Here is a 17,300-nt window from a genome sequence, read left to right as displayed (position 1 = left end):
ACGTTTTTTCATGCCCAGCGCTGATCCCTGAGGCTCAGAACAGCGTGGTTTCCTAGGAGCTGACACAGGCACACCTAGCTGGAGGTCCCAGAACTCGGTCAGAGTGGTGAGTCCTGCGGTGGGGGCTCCGCAGCCTGCAGCAGCTAGGAGGGTGGGACTATACGCCTGTCCTAAGTCCCCAACAGGTGGCAGACAGGGTGGGTCAGCATGGCTTCAGAAACTGTTGTTTCTTCCCCCAAACTCCCTGCCACTGCAACCGGCTCATCTGAAAACAGTGCATTGCCTTTGGACGCCTTGTCAGCGGTCCTAAAAACGAGGGTGGAGGTGGTGTGTGTGGGCGCAAGGTGATAGAAAGCACCCCCCCCCGTCCTCCGGAGAGAGCTCTGACACAGACTCGGGCCCCGCTGAGACTCGTGGCTCCTGCTCTGTCATTCAGATGGCGCTGACCAGGACCGATCGGACAGTGAGGATGAGTTCACATTCGGGTCCGCGCAAGAAAATCGCTAGTTGGAACACTTATCACAGCTGTGCGTGATACCCTGAAGATCAGGATACAGCAGGTCCTTCTGCTGCAGTATTGGTCCCTTTTGGGTCCCGCAAGCTAGCCCGTACACCTAAGGTGTTTCCGTATCTGACTTATTCAATAAGTTCATATACAGGAATGGGGGCGACCACAACAGACCCTTTTGGTCCCAAAAAGCATGGTGGTGTGTTACCCCCTTGTGGAGAGCCTTCTGCAATAATGGTCGGCTTCTCTGATCGTGGACCCCCAAGTATCCAGGTTAGATAAGGTAACCACAATCACGGCAGAGGAGGCTCCTGTCGTAAGGTCCCCATGGGCAGGAACCCGAGGCAGTGGCCTGTTCCTTATTTATGGTTGGGGGGGTCAGCAATACGACCAGTACTAACCACTACACTTGTGTCGCAGACACTGATTGGGCAAACTTTGGCACCACAAATTGGAGAAGCAGCTGGCTACTCCCGTCTGCGTGGAACTAGCAGACCAGTTAGTGCACGGTCTTAATACCGTGCACTAACTGGTTTTCCGCCAACAAATTTTGGCTAGCAGGTTCTCAAATTTTCCGCCAACAAATGTTTGTTGCTGGACTTTCCGATCTCGTGTACACAAGTCCGTCAGATAAAAGTCCACGCATGCTTGGAATCAAGTACGAGCCGGAGCTATAACTAGTGTTCAGAATGGAGTTATCACGTACGTCTTGTACGTCACTACGTTCGTAATTGTTGGTCAACATTTGTGTGACCGTTAGGGTTGCCACCTCATCCCTTTAAACCCGAACACATATGAATTATACAGGTTCTGAGGCTAATTTAATGCAGATAAGGTACAAAGTGAGTTTAATTACCACCTTAATCAGCCACAGAACCTGTGTAATTCATATGTGTTTGGTTCTAAAAGGATGAGGTGGCAAACCTAGTGACCATGTGTATGCAAGACAAGTTGGCGCCAACATCCTTTGGTTTTGTTGTCGGAAAAGGCGATCGTGTGTACGGGGCATAAGACTGGGTTACCATTAAAGTTCATGCGCGTGTAAAGGCAGGTGTCCCAATACTTTTGAAAATTGAGTGTATCAGCATATACCTTTTATAGAGTATGTTCCTGTGGAGCCTTAGGATGTTCATATAAGCAAATCTCAACTTCTGCATAAAGTATAACTAAAGGCAATACTTATTTTGAGGGATTAGAACGCTTATCAGCTTTTATTGTTGTCTATGCTCTTGTTATTGAGATTCACCCTCTCTGTTTGTCCTGTTTACCATTATCATTGAAAAGGCCCATACACAGTCACACGATCTGACTTTTTGACAACACACATGCAAATTAGCTGTTTTAAGGCAACATCCGACTGTGTGTACGCTCCATCGGACAAACTTTTTTTCGGTTTTCATCGGACAAATGTTGGCTGTGCGAACAGACAAACTTTTTGACAACATAAGTCCGATGGAGCAAAGTCCGATTGTGTGTACAGAAAACCATCAGACTTTACAAACACGCATGCTCAGAACCAATGCAAAAGATCAGGCAACAATACAGAAGTTGACCAAAGGTGGCGGTAAAGAGTAGAAAAACCATGTGATTTGGTGAAAGTTGGCTGCAAAAGTCAGATCGTGTGTATGCTTAAGTCGCGGCCAATGCCCTTTGTGCAAAAGTCCATGGGAAAGTTTATATAAAGTCCGAAAATTTGGGTTGTTCCCAGAAAAGTAATGGAGGGAAAATCTTCAAATAGTTCTGGTGATCTGGGGGTCCCCAAAGCATTCCCTTATTTTGCAGGGATTTCCTTTAACTTCCCGTTTGGCTATGGGCCAGGAAGTGAAGGGAAATCTCCCCAGTGGGTCACAGATGGTGCAAAAAAACAAAAACAATCTGGCAGTTAGAACCCTCCCGTACTCTATCCAAACTAAAATAAAAAAAATTTGCGTATAGTTTTACTTTAAGTTCTGGCACTTCCCCGTTCAGGCCCTGTATACACAAAGGAACGGGTGTAAAGATGAGCATAGGTACTAGTGAGCTCCAAAATGCACCTGCATTTACTAGTTGAGTTTATTTATAGATACACTTTGGTGGACTGTCCACTTTACTGACATTACTGACATCTTATCTGAAAATGGTATTTGCATCGTTATCACATACCTCCCAACATTTTGAGATGGGAATGAGGGACACCTACTAGCAAACATATGTAGGCATAGGACACGCCCCCTGCCACTCCCCCTTAAAGGGAACATAACCAAAAAAAAGTTTAATTAAATCCACAAGTGCTTTTTTGCCACTACTGTTTCTTTATATTGACTTTTAAAATTGACAAATTCAGCAATTTAGCATTTGGATGAAAGGTTTAGCACTGGGAAACACTTTTTGAAAGATAAAAAGTGCATTTTATGTACAACTATATAGATCAGACCAAAATGAGGGACAAATAAGGAGGCTAGAGGGACAGAGGGACATTGCTCCAAATCAGGGACAGTCCCTCGAAATCAGGGACAGATGGGAGCTATGTTATCATTTTTATGGTTATGGTTGCTTTAGTCCAGGATCACACTGTGTGCGGATGCAGCTCACAGCAGGGGTCCGGTTTACCCCTGTTCTCCATTTCAGGGATGAATCAGGCCTGAATTTTTGCCTAAATTTGGACATAAAACTGAATCAAGGATGCACAGGACCCTTGTACAATGCACTCCACAGCTGCCCCAGAGATGTGTGAACTGTCACCTGTCGTGAGAATTGGATGCAGTGAAGACCGCATCCAATTCGCATCAGTGTGAACCCAGCCTTAAAGTGACTTACCTGCTCTATACAGTGGTTTCGCACAGAGCAGCCCCGATCCTCCTCTGGTGCCCTGCCGGCGCTCCTGGCGCCTCCCTCCCGTTGGGTTCCCTCAGAGCTAGCAGCTTGCAATGGGGGCACCCAAGCAGGTGCGCTCCTGAGCCGATGCTCTGCGTGTCCATTCAGACACGGAGCCATAGCTCAGCCCCATCCCCTTTTTCACCTCATTGGCTCACTGGCTGTGATTGACAGCAGTGGGAGTATCTCAGCCAATGAGGAGGGAGAGTCCCCCGAAAAGCGGATGATCGCATGCACATCGGTGGATCAAGGTGGAGCTCAGGTAAGTATTTGGGGGGGCTGCTGCACACAGAAGGTTTTTTTACCTTCATGCATATAACCTGCCAATTGTCCACACCTAGATTGTGGGTAAGGAACTTTGATGTTTCTTTGATTTTGCATATATCCAGGTCAGTGATTTATAAAGGACAGAAGACATTTTGTCAGGATAACAGCCAGAAAACTATAGCATTTTCAGAAGGGGATCTGCAATGGCAGTCTCTCTCATGACAGGTGTACTTTAAGCACAGGTATGCTTTATTGTCCTCAGCAATATGCTAAAAAAACAATCTTGACGACTGAGCTGTGGGTCACAGTTTGTGGATTTGGAACTTTCCTGTGGGGTCTGGAATAAACCATCTCTCCCAGAGTTTGCTGTGTGCGCTTGGGATTTTCCAGGGTTTGTATCTTCCATTCCAGTGAAGTAGCTTGGCATCTCTAAGGACACTCTCAGATATCTGATCCTCTGGACTCCATCCTACAAAAAAAAAAAAAAAAAAAAACATACTGCTACCACAGAAACAGCAGTCCTTTGAAAGTAAGATTTTATAACACTTAAAAATCACATGATAATTACCAGATACATGTTAAACCAGACTTCTAGGTGTGATCATAATTGCAAAGTTACACTAGTCCAGAATCCTCATTATTGTCCTGGTTCTGTGCCAAGCAGTTGCCACACTGCACACTGACCACAGGGGGTCGCCTGCTTAGCACCATTCTCATTTACAGAATACCTTGTATTTTTTAAATGAATAGAAGAGGTTCTCTGATTAGATGAGGTAGAGAGGAGCAGCAGTGATGTCACAATCTCCACCTCATCCAATGCATTTAAAGAGGAGCTCCAGTCATTTCTGTGTTTATTAAAAGTCAGCAGCTACAAAAAGTTTAGCTGCTGACTTTTGATAGGCACACACTCACCTGTCCCCTGATCCAGTGATGTACTCACCCGAGCCCTCGGTTCTCTCTCCAGCGCTGGCATTTTAACTGTGGGCATCCGGCTGTGACAGCTTGCGGCTTCACAGCCAGGTGCGCACTGCTTCTTGGACCTGTGACGTGTAGTGATGGACGAACTTCCGACGGGACGTTTCGCGAACGCGAAACGCGAACGGACACAAACGTTCGCGAAAACGACCGTTCGCCGCGGGCTCCATTGACTTCAATGGGAGGCGAATTTCGCAAACCTTTAGGTCGAATTTGCGGCCACGGGGTAATTATTAGGGGGTAGCACGTAGTCCCACCACCTGGACAATAGCATAATACATGTATGAGGTGAATTTGGGATCGATAACTACAAGCATTTTTTTTTTATTTGGGAAATTGTTCTGACAATTCAGGACTATGGAGCTAATGAAGGCAATGGAGGAGAGGGAAGGTCAGGGACCAGGGTAGGCAAACAAGAGGGTGCAGGAGATACAGAGCACTGACAGCAGCACCGTAATACAGAGCACTGACATCAGCACCGTGACATACAGCGCTGACAGCAGCTCCGTGACATACAGCGCTGACAGCAGCTCCGTGACATACAGCGCTGACAGCAGCTCCGTGACATACAGCGCTGACAGCAGCTCCGTGACATACAGCGCTGACAGCAGCTCCGTGACATACAGCGCTGACAGCAGCACCGTGACATACAGCGCTGACAGCAGCTCCGTGACATACAGCGCTGACAGCAGCTCCGTGACATACAGCGCTGACAGCAGCTCCGTGACATACAGCGCTGACAGCAGCTCCGTGACATACAGCGCTGACAGCAGCTCCGTGACATACAGCGCTGACAGCAGCACCGTGACATACAGCGCTGACAGCAGCTCCGTGACATACAGCGCTGACAGCAGCTCCGTGACATACAGCGCTGACAGCAGCTCCGTGACATACAGCGCTGACAGCAGCTCCGTGACATACAGCGCTGACAGCAGCTCCGTGACATACAGCGCTGACAGCAGCTCCGTGACATACAGCGCTGACAGCAGCTCCGTGACATACAGCGCTGACAGCAGCACCGTAAGCAGCCCCAGGAGGAAGTCAGCACAGCACAGGGATGGTGTGATCCCCTCATAATAAGAACCCCCAGGAGGAAGTCAGCACAGCACAGGGATGGTGGGAGCCCCTCATAATAAGAACACCCAGGAGGAAGTCAGCACAGCACAGGGATGGTGGGAACCCCTCATAATAAGCAGCCCCAGTAGAAATATGACACCGCTCAACCTCTTCAAAGAGGAGGGTAGGGGCATATAGTACGGTGTGCTTTTTTGGGTCAGGGAAGTGAGCCAAATGAATTAAGAAGGTCTGTGTGCTTGATTCCAAAAATTGTTTATAGACATATACATGGTCTACTGATCACATGTGTTGAATTCCTCCGAGATCCATGCCTCATTCATTTTTAGAAATGTGAGGTAGTTAACACTGTCGTGAGCTAGGCGAGTACGCTTATCGGTCACAATCCCCCCTGCTGCGCTGAACGTCCTTTCGGACAGGACACTGGATGAGGGGCAAGCCAACAGTTCGATTGCAAATTGGGCAAGCTCTGGCCAGAGGTCAAGCCTGCCCACCCAGTAGTCTAGGGGTTCATCACTCCTCAGAGCGTCCACATCGGCCGTTAACCCAATGTAGTCGGACACCTGACGGTCTAGGCGTTCCCTGATGCTGGATCCGGATGACACCTGTCGATGGGTCGGCTGAAAGAATGACCTCATATCCGAAGTCACCAACACATCTTCAAACCGGCCTCTTCTTGCAGGCGCTGTTGGATTGGTACCCGCAAATCCTTCTCTGGGAGTGGGAATTGCTCCTCTGCCAGCGCACGCAAAAGCAGAATGCAGCATTTCTCGAAGCAAGGCCTGGAAGTGCTGCATTCTGACAGCCCTCTGCGACGGCGGTAACATTTCCGCCATTTTGTGTTTGTACCGGGGATCTAAGTACGTTGCCACCCAGTACTGGTCCTTGACCCTCATGCTTTTTATACGGGGGTCCCTATTAAAACACTGGAGCATGAAGGCCCCCATTTGCACTCAAGCGGAAGGTATGTGGTGGTGGTGGTGTTGTTGGTGGTAGTGTCTTTGGGGGTGCACATAGCAGAGAGTGAAGAAGAGGGTGCAGATCGAGAGGATGAGGAGGGTGCAGAAGAATAAGGCTGAGTGAGCCACTCAACCAAGTCTGGTGCGTCCTTTAAAGTAATTGAACGCACCTTCTGCAACTTCCCACTTTGGCTCAAGGCTGTTGCTCCTGCCCTACCCCTACCACCCCTGCGGAAGGGCCTGCCTCTTCCTCTGCCTGTCATTTTTTAAATCACCCTGTGACAAAACTCTTAGTCCCTATACCGCTGAAGGACTGCTGCAGTATAGGGCAGCGGTCAGCAGTAGTGCACGTCAACCCTATGTATTGTGGACCGATAGCGGTCCTTACAGAACAGCAGACTGTACTGCACTCAGGCCTATGTACCGTAGCACCCTATACCAAGTTACCAGTCCTTATAAAAACTTTTGTGGACCAAGCAGGTTGTGTGTTAGTGTTTAGCAGACTGTGCGTCAGTCCCTATACCGCTGAAGGACTGCTGCAGTATAGGGCAGCGGTCAGCAGTAGTGCACGGCAACCCTATGTATTGTGGACCGATAGCGGTCCTTACAGAACAGCAGACTGTAACGCACTCAGGCCTATGTACCGTAGCACCCTATACCAAGTTACCAGTCCTTATAAGAACTTTTGTGGACCAAGCAGGTTGTGTGTTAGTGATTAGCAGACTGTACGTCAGTCCCTATACCAATGAAGGACTGCTGCAGTATAGGGCAGCGGTCAGCAGTAGTGCACGGCAACCCTATGTATTGTGGACCGATAGCGGTCCTTACAGAACAGCAGACTGTAACGCACTCAGGCCTATGTACCGTAGCACCCTATACCAAGTTACCAGTCCTTATAAGAACTTTTGTGGACCAAGCAGGTTGTGTGTTAGTGATTAGCAGACTGTACGTCAGTCCCTATACCAATGAAGGACTGCTGCAGTATAGGGCAGCGGTCAGCAGTAGTGCACGGCAACCCTATGTATTGTGGACCGATAGCGGTCCTTACAGAACAGCAGACTGTAACGCACTCAGGCCTATGTACCGTAGCACCCTATACCAAGTTACCAGTCCTTATAAGAACTTTTGTGGACCAAGCAGGTTGTGTGTTAGTGATTAGCAGACTGTACGTCAGTCCCTATACCAATGAAGGACTGCTGCAGTATAGGGCAGCGGTCAGCAGTAGTGCACGGCAACCCTATGTATTGTGGACCGATAGCGGTCCTTACAGAACAGCAGACTGTAACGCACTCAGGCCTATGTACCGTAGCACCCTATACCAAGTTACCAGTCCTTATAAGAACTTTTGTGGACCAAGCAGGTTGTGTATTAGTGTTTAGCAGACTGTGCGTCAGTCCCTATACCGCTGAAGGACTGCTGCAGTATAGGGCAGCGGTCAGCAGTAGTGCACGGCAACCCTATGTATTGTGGACCGATAGCGGTCCTTACAGAACAGCAGACTGTACCGCACCCAAGCCTATGTACCGTAGCACCCTAGACAGACCAAGTTACCAGTCCTGATAAAGAGCTTTGTGGAACAAGTGAGTTGTGAATGATTAGCAGACTGCAGCAGAAGGGCAGCAGTCAAGTATAATATTCTTTCTATATTTGGAAGAAAGAATATTATACGTGTACAAGCCTATTACCGTACCACTGATACCAGTCCTGAAAAGAACCTTTGTGGAACTAATAGTAACAGCAAGTCTTTAAAATTATCCTCACTGCCTGACACACTGCTTCCTGCCTGTCCCTATACAAATTGGCAAAAAAGAGTAGGCTGGAACGATTAGCTGGAACAGCTCTTTTGTGGACCTGATAGTAACAGCTAATGATGATGATGATGATGATGATGAAGAAAGACTAATCTGGCTGAGCTGTCCCTAAAATAGCAGCATACAGCGCTCTGTCCCTTTATCTAAACTGACAAAAGAAACTCAGGCTGCTGACCTAACACCTATACCAGTCCTGAAAAGAACTTTTGTGTACCAAATAGCTAGCGTTTTCTCTGTCCCTACTCCACACAGGATCCTTTCCCTACAGTGACAGAAGAAAGAATGTAAAATGGCCACCGGATCGGGTGTATTTATAGGTTAGGGGGAATGTCCAAGTGTCCATGAGCTGTCATGTCTCAATTGGTTGTCCTGTAACACATGATAAACGTGTCACGAAAGGTTAAAGTTCTTGTATACATTAAACACGTAAGTCCGCCGGGGCGAACGACGGAAAAAGGCGTTCGAACCCGCGGACGGCGAAAGTCGGAAATTCGCCGCGAAACGACCGCCGGGCGAAACGTTCGTCCATCACTAGTGACGTGTCCCAGAAAACTATAGGGATGGAGGGGAAGAGGGGAACTGTCAAAACTAGGTACCTGCTCCCCCCCCCCCCCAAAAAAAATTACATACTAAATGTGGCAGGGGAGTGGGGTAGGAGTGTTTAAAGTGGAGTTTTCCCTTTTGGGTGTAGCTCTGCTTTAAGCTCATGCCTGGAGTACAGCCTTAATAGAGGCGATGTCTGTGCAATGCAAATTCAGCCATATGCCCCGTACACACGAGTGGACATTCCGACAACAAAATCCATGGATTTTTTTCCGACGGATGTTGGCTCAAACTTGTCTTGCATACACACGGTCACACAAAGTGGGTTGGAAATTGCAAACGCCAAGAGCTCAGTGTACAACACGTACGACAAGCCGAGAAAAATGAAGTTCAATAGCCTGTGCAGCTCTTCTGCTTGATTCCAAGCATGTGTGGAACTTTGTGTCGGAATTGTATACACTCGATCGGAATTTCTGATAACAGATTTTGTTGTCAGTAAATTTGAGAACCAGATCTCAAATTTTGTCGTTGGAAATTCAGATGGAAAATATCCGATGGAAAATGTCCGATGGAGCCTACACACGGTCAGAATTTCCGACAAAAACCTCTCATCCACTGTGTGTACAGGGCAATACAGATTGCGTGGCTGAATTTGCATAGCATTCATACCAAAATGGTGCAGGACCCTTTTTTTTCCCCCAATCATACTTACCTTGGTGGATGCTGCATCTGTCCCCTGACTCCTCTTTGCTGAAAAACGAGCGATTGCTTATCGCCGATCGCTCGGTTTTCACAGCTCCATGAGCAGGGAGCTGTAGACTGTCAGTCACAGCTCTCTGCTCTTCTACCTCCTCGCTCACTGGAGCGCTGAGCTGTAGAGGGGGTAGAGCGGCTGTCTCAGTCTCTCAGTGCAGGGTGTCAGTCCAGGCACCTGACGGATCCAGACTCCGTGGTCGGGATGACGCAGTGCCTGGACTGGCATTGGTGATGTCAGCAGAGAGCGGACTTCAGTCCACTCTCTGTTGAAAACAGATCAAGAGTGCAAAACGAATTGCACTCCTGTGATCCAAAGGAGAAGTCCAGCTAAATGAGCTTTGGCTGGACTTTTCCTTTAAGTCAGCCTCCCACAAGTATTTGTATTTGTGGGGAAATACAATTTCTCTTTCTGTTCACTTTAAATACTTGTTTCTCTGGAATAGTGATGGACGAACTTCCGACGGGACGTTTCGCGAACGCGAAACGCGAACGGGCACAAACGTTCGCGAAAACGACCGTTCGCCGCGGGCTCCATTGACTTCAATGGGAGGCGAATTTCGCAAACCTTTAGGTCGAATTTGCGGCCACGGGGTAATTATTAGGGGGTAGCACGTAGTCCCACCACCTGGACAATAGCATAATACATGTATGAGGTGAATTTGGGATCGATAACTACAAGCATTTTTTTTTTATTTGGGAAATTGTTCTGACAATTCAGGACTATGGAGCTAATGAAGGCAATGGAGGAGAGGGAAGGTCAGGGACCAGGGTAGGCAAACAAGAGGGTGCAGGAGATACAGAGCACTGACAGCAGCACCGTAATACAGAGCACTGACATCAGCACCGTGACATACAGCGCTGACAGCAGCTCCGTGACATACAGCGCTGACAGCAGCTCCGTGACATACAGCGCTGACAGCAGCTCCGTGACATACAGCGCTGACAGCAGCTCCGTGACATACAGCGCTGACAGCAGCTCCGTGACATACAGCGCTGACAGCAGCACCGTGACATACAGCGCTGACAGCAGCTCCGTGACATACAGCGCTGACAGCAGCTCCGTGACATACAGCGCTGACAGCAGCTCCGTGACATACAGCGCTGACAGCAGCTCCGTGACATACAGCGCTGACAGCAGCTCCGTGACATACAGCGCTGACAGCAGCACCGTGACATACAGCGCTGACAGCAGCTCCGTGACATACAGCGCTGACAGCAGCTCCGTGACATACAGCGCTGACAGCAGCTCCGTGACATACAGCGCTGACAGCAGCTCCGTGACATACAGCGCTGACAGCAGCTCCGTGACATACAGCGCTGACAGCAGCTCCGTGACATACAGCGCTGACAGCAGCTCCGTGACATACAGCGCTGACAGCAGCTCCGTGACATACAGCGCTGACAGCAGCTCCGTGACATACAGCGCTGACAGCAGCTCCGTGACATACAGCGCTGACAGCAGCTCCGTGACATACAGCGCTGACAGCAGCTCCGTGACATACAGCGCTGACAGCAGCACCGTAAGCAGCCCCAGGAGGAAGTCAGCACAGCACAGGGATGGTGTGATCCCCTCATAATAAGAACCCCCAGGAGGAAGTCAGCACAGCACAGGGATGGTGGGAGCCCCTCATAATAAGAACACCCAGGAGGAAGTCAGCACAGCACAGGGATGGTGGGAACCCCTCATAATAAGCAGCCCCAGTAGAAATATGACACCGCTCAACCTCTTCAAAGAGGAGGGTAGGGGCATATAGTACGGTGTGCTTTTTTGGGTCAGGGAAGTGAGCCAAATGAATTAAGAAGGTCTGTGTGCTTGATTCCAAAAATTGTTTATAGACATATACATGGTCTACTGATCACATGTGTTGAATTCCTCCGAGATCCATGCCTCATTCATTTTTAGAAATGTGAGGTAGTTAACACTGTGGTGAGCTAGGCGAGTACGCTTATCGGTCACAATCCCCCCTGCTGCGCTGAACGTCCTTTCGGACAGGACACTGGATGAGGGGCAAGCCAACAGTTCGATTGCAAATTGGGCAAGCTCTGGCCAGAGGTCAAGCCTGCCCACCCAGTAGTCTAGGGGTTCATCACTCCTCAGAGCGTCCACATCGGCCGTTAACCCAATGTAGTCGGACACCTGACGGTCTAGGCGTTCCCTGATGCTGGATCCGGATGACACCTGTCGATGGGTCGGCTGAAAGAATGACCTCATATCCGAAGTCACCAACACATCTTCAAACCGGCCTCTTCTTGCAGGCGCTGTTGGATTGGTACCCGCAAATCCTTCTCTGGGAGTGGGAATTGCTCCTCTGCCAGCGCACGCAAAAGCAGAATGCAGCATTTCTCGAAGCAAGGCCTGGAAGTGCTGCATTCTGACAGCCCTCTGCGACGGCGGTAACATTTCCGCCATTTTGTGTTTGTACCGGGGGTCTAAGTACGTTGCCACCCAGTACTGGTCCTTGACCCTCATGCTTTTTATACGGGGGTCCCTATTAAAACACTGGAGCATGAAGGCCCCCATTTGCACTAAAGTGGAAGCGGTGTGGTGGCCTGGCTCCTGCTCATCATCCAGGATAATGTCGTCCTCTTCATTCTCCTCTCCCCATCCTCGCACAACAGGGATCCCAGAAAGGTTTAAAGCATGCTCTTCTTGCTCCTGCTCATCCGCCCCGGCACCATCCTCCTCTGACTCCTCATCAGACTCCTGTTGTTGACTTGTCTCAGATAGAGTAGCCCCCCCTGGGAATTCATCCAGCATTGCGACTTCCTCATCTTCCCGCTCCTGCTCCTCCACAGCCTGATCAATGACACGACGCAATGCACGCTCCAGAAAGAAGGCATAAGGTACCATGTCACTGATGGCGCCATGGCTGCGACTGACCAGTTTGGTGATCTCCTCAAATGGCCGCAGAAGTCTGCATGTGTCGCGCATGAGCAGCCACTGGCGCGGTGAAAAAAAACCCAGCTCCCCAGAACCGTTTCTTTCGCAGAGTTCATACAGGTAGACGTTAACTGCACGTTTCTGCTGGAGCAGCCTATCAAGCATATAGAAGGTTGAGTTCCATCGCGTCGGGCAATCGCAAATAAGACGTCTGACCGGCAGATGGTGTCGCCGCTGAATGTCAGCAAGGCGAGCCATGGCCGTGTAAGATCTTCTGAAATGGGCCGAGATTTTCCTTGCCTGCCGCAAGATGTCCTGGACCCCAGGGTATTTGACAAGGAATCGCTGCACGACCAAGTTTAAGACGTGTGCCATGCACGGCACGTGCGTGATTTTGCCCTGTTTCAATGCGCTAAGCAGATTGGCACCGTTGTCACACACCACTTTACCAACTGTCAAATTGAGCGGTGTTAGCCACTCATCTGCCTGTGAACGCAAAGCTGAAAGGAGTGCCGGGCCAGTGTGGCTCTTTGCTTCCAGGCACAACAGACGCAGCACGGCATGGCAACGTCTCACCTGGCATGTGGAATAGGTTCTGGGGAGCTTGGGCGGTGCAGTGGAAGAGACGCTAGCAGCGGAAAAGGAGGAGGCAGCTGAGGAGGAGAGGGAGGAGGATGGAGTAGGAGGAGGAGAAGAAGAGTCAGGCCTGCATGCAATCCGTGGCGGTAAAACCAAATCTACACGGGTGCCACGGGTTACATGCTTGACGGCCGTCAGAAGGTTCACCCAGTGGGCAGTAAAACTGATATACCTTCCCTGCCCGTGTTTGCTAGACCACGTGTCTGTGGTCAGATGTATCTTGGCACCGACACTGTGTGCCAGAGATACATTCACTTGCCGCTGAACATGGCCATATAGCTCTGGGATGCCCTTCTCTGAGAAATACTTCCTTCCTGGGACCTTCCATTGTGGTGTTCCAATGGCCACAAATTTGCGAAAGGCCTCCGAGTCCACCAGTTTATATGGCAGTAGTTGGCGGGCTATGAGTTCTGACAAGCCAGCCGCCAACCGTTGGGCAAGAGGGTTATCCGGCGTCATCATTTTTTTACGCTCAAACATTAGGCCCACGGAAGCCTGCCTTTTTGCAGAAAAATGTGAGCTTGGCGTGATGGAAGGTGGAGTGGAGGACAATTGTGAGGAGAGAGGAGAAGGAGAAGTAGAAGACGAGGCTGGACGGTGAGAGCCTGCAGTGTGGCTTTGTGTGTTCCGTTGCTCCCACTGGGCTCGGTGATGGCTGCTCATGTGCCTTCTTAAGGCGGTCGTCCCTAGGTGAGTATTGGGCTTACCGCGACTAACGCGTTGACTGCAAAGATTGCAGATGGCAACGCTATTGTCAGCAGCGGACACGTTAAAAAAAGCCCACACTGCGGAGCCATGTGCCGGTGTCCTGGGAGCGCCAGATGTGACCGTACATGGTCGATGACTCGCTCCTGATACATTTGCAGTCTGCTTTGTCCCTGCTGTGCAATGTAAGTCATTGCTGCTTCTCCTCCCTATCTGCTGGTCCATATCTCCCTCTGAACTCCCCTCCTCTTCCTCTCTTGTGGGCACCCACGTGACATCACTAGACACGTCATCATCAACGTCACCTTCCCCACCGCTATAAGTAGAGTAGGCAGCAACACCGGGGACCAACCTCCTCCTTGGGCTGATCTGGGTACTGGCGTCAGACTGCTGAGTAGCGCTTGTTGCTACCTCCTCTTCCTGATCCAATACCAAGAGTGGCTGCGCATCAGAAATGTCCTCTTGATATGGATCGGAAAATAATTCCAGTGACTCAAGCGGAAGGTATGTGGTGGTGGTGGTGGTGGTCGTGTTGTTGGTGGTAGTGTCTTTGGGGGTGCACATAGCAGAGAGTGAAGAAGAGGGTGCAGATCGAGAGGATGAGGAGGGTGCAGAAGAGTAAGGCTGAGCGAGCCACTCAACCAAGTCTGGTGCATCCTTTAAAGTAATTGAACGCACCTTCTGCAACTTCCCACTTTGGCTCAAGCCTGTTGCTCCTGCCCTACCCCTACCACCCCTGCGGAAGGGCCTGCCTCTTCCTCTGCATGTCATTTTTTAAATGACCCTGTGACAAAACTCTTAGTCCCTATACCGCTGAAGGACTGCTGCAGTATAGGTGAGCGGTCAGCAGTGGTGCACGTCAACCCTATCTATTGTGGACCTATAGCGGTCCTTACAGAACAGCAGACTGTACCGCACTCAAGCCTATGTACCGTAGCACCCTATACCAAGTTACCAGTCCTTATAAGAACTTTTGTGGACCAAGCAGGTTGTGTATTAGTGTTTAGCAGACTGTACGTCAGTCCCTATACCGCTGAAGGACTGCTGCAGTATAGGGCAGCGGTCAGCAGTGGTGCACGTCAACCCTATCTATTGTGGACCTATAGCGGTCCTTACAGAACAGCAGACTGTACCGCACTCAAGCCTATGTACCGTAGCACCCTATACCAAGTTACCAGTCCTTATAAGAACTTTTGTGGACCAAGCAGGTTGTGTATTAGTGTTTAGCAGACTGTACGTCAGTCCCTATACCGCTGAAGGACTGCTGCAGTATAGGGCAGCGGTCAGCAGTGGTGCACGTCAACCCTATCTATTGTGGACCGATAGCGGTCCTTACAGAACAGCAGACTGTACCGCACTCAAGCCTATGTACCGTAGCACCCTATACCAAGTTACCAGTCCTTATAAGAACTTTTGTGGAACAAGCAGGTTGTGTGTTAGTGATTAGCAGACTGTACGTCAGTCCCTATACCAATGAAGGACTGCTGCAGTATAGGGCAGCGGTCAGCAGTAGTGCACGGCAACCCTATGTATTGTGGACCGATAGCGGTCCTTACAGAACAGCAGACTGTAACGCACTCAGGCCTATGTACCGTAGCACCCTATACCAAGTTACCAGTCCTTATAAGAACTTTTGTGGAACAAGCAGGTTGTGTGTTAGTGATTAGCAGACTGTACGTCAGTCCCTATACCAATGAAGGACTGCTGCAGTATAGGGCAGCGGTCAGCAGTAGTGCACGGCAACCCTATGTATTGTGGACCGATAGCGGTCCTTACAGAACAGCAGACTGTAACGCACTCAGGCCTATGTACCGTAGCACCCTATACCAAGTTACCAGTCCTTATAAGAACTTTTGTGGACCAAGCAGGTTGTGTGTTAGTGATTAGCAGACTGTACGTCAGTCCCTATACCAATGAAGGACTGCTGCAGTATAGGGCAGCGGTCAGCAGTAGTGCACGGCAACCCTATGTATTGTGGACCGATAGCGGTCCTTACAGAACAGCAGACTGTAACGCACTCAGGCCTATGTACCGTAGCACCCTATACCAAGTTACCAGTCCTTATAAGAACTTTTGTGGACCAAGCAGGTTGTGTGTTAGTGATTAGCAGACTGTACGTCAGTCCCTATACCAATGAAGGACTGCTGCAGTATAGGGCAGCGGTCAGCAGTAGTGCACGGCAACCCTATGTATTGTGGACCGATAGCGGTCCTTACAGAACAGCAGACTGTACTGCACTCAGGCCTATGTACCGTAGCACCCTATACCAAGTTACCAGTCCTTATAAAAACTTTTGTGGACCAAGCAGGTTGTGTGTTAGTGTTTAGCAGACTGTGCGTCAGTCCCTATACCGCTGAAGGACTGCTGCAGTATAGGGCAGCGGTCAGCAGTAGTGCACGGCAACCCTATGTATTGTGGACCGATAGCGGTCCTTACAGAACAGCAGACTGTAACGCACTCAGGCCTATGTACCGTAGCACCCTATACCAAGTTACCAGTCCTTATAAGAACTTTTGTGGACCAAGCAGGTTGTGTGTTAGTGATTAGCAGACTGTACGTCAGTCCCTATACCAATGAAGGACTGCTGCAGTATAGGGCAGCGGTCAGCAGTAGTGCACGGCAACCCTATGTATTGTGGACCGATAGCGGTCCTTACAGAACAGCAGACTGTAACGCACTCAGGCCTATGTACCGTAGCACCCTATACCAAGTTACCAGTCCTTATAAGAACTTTTGTGGACCAAGCAGGTTGTGTGTTAGTGATTAGCAGACTGTACGTCAGTCCCTATACCAATGAAGGACTGCTGCAGTATAGGGCAGCGGTCAGCAGTAGTGCACGGCAACCCTATGTATTGTGGACCGATAGCGGTCCTTACAGAACAGCAGACTGTAACGCACTCAGGCCTATGTACCGTAGCACCCTATACCAAGTTACCAGTCCTTATAAGAACTTTTGTGGACCAAGCAGGTTGTGTGTTAGTGATTAGCAGACTGTACGTCAGTCCCTATACCAATGAAGGACTGCTGCAGTATAGGGCAGCGGTCAGCAGTAGTGCACGGCAACCCTATGTATTGTGGACCGATAGCGGTCCTTACAGAACAGCAGACTGTACTGCACTCAGGCCTATGTACCGTAGCACCCTATACCAAGTTACCAGTCCTTATAAAAACTTTTGTGGACCAAGCAGGTTGTGTGTTAGTGTTTAGCAGACTGTGCGTCAGTCCCTATACCGCTGAAGGACTGCTGCAGTATAGGGCAGCGGTCAGCAGTAGTGCACGGCAACCCTATGTATTGTGGACCGATAGCGGTCCTTACAGAACAGCAGACT

At 49.8% G+C, this 17,300-nt stretch overlaps 1 protein-coding gene across 1 annotated transcript in view; it reads right to left on the bottom strand.

Annotated features, from left to right (window-relative positions):
* Window positions 1–2,542: 2,542 nt before the first annotated feature.
* The window catches only part of GLT8D2 (glycosyltransferase 8 domain containing 2), a 72,427-nt gene continuing 57,669 nt past the window's right edge, over window positions 2,543–17,300 (bottom strand). Inside the window, exon 11 of the mRNA XM_077472123.1 lies at window positions 2,543–4,097. Coding sequence (XP_077328249.1) covers window positions 3,931–4,097 — 167 coding nt within the window. The 3' untranslated portion in view covers window positions 2,543–3,930. The remainder of the gene's footprint in view (window positions 4,098–17,300) is intronic.

The sequence above is a fragment of the Lithobates pipiens genome, unplaced genomic scaffold (genome assembly GCF_037356315.1).
Source record: "Lithobates pipiens isolate NorthernLeopardFrog02 unplaced genomic scaffold, aLitPip1_a1.2 Scaffold_8, whole genome shotgun sequence".
NCBI lineage: Eukaryota > Metazoa > Chordata > Amphibia > Anura > Ranidae > Lithobates > Lithobates pipiens.
Note: the sequence above shows the minus strand (reverse complement) of the source record. Positions and strands in the feature narration are given on the sequence as shown.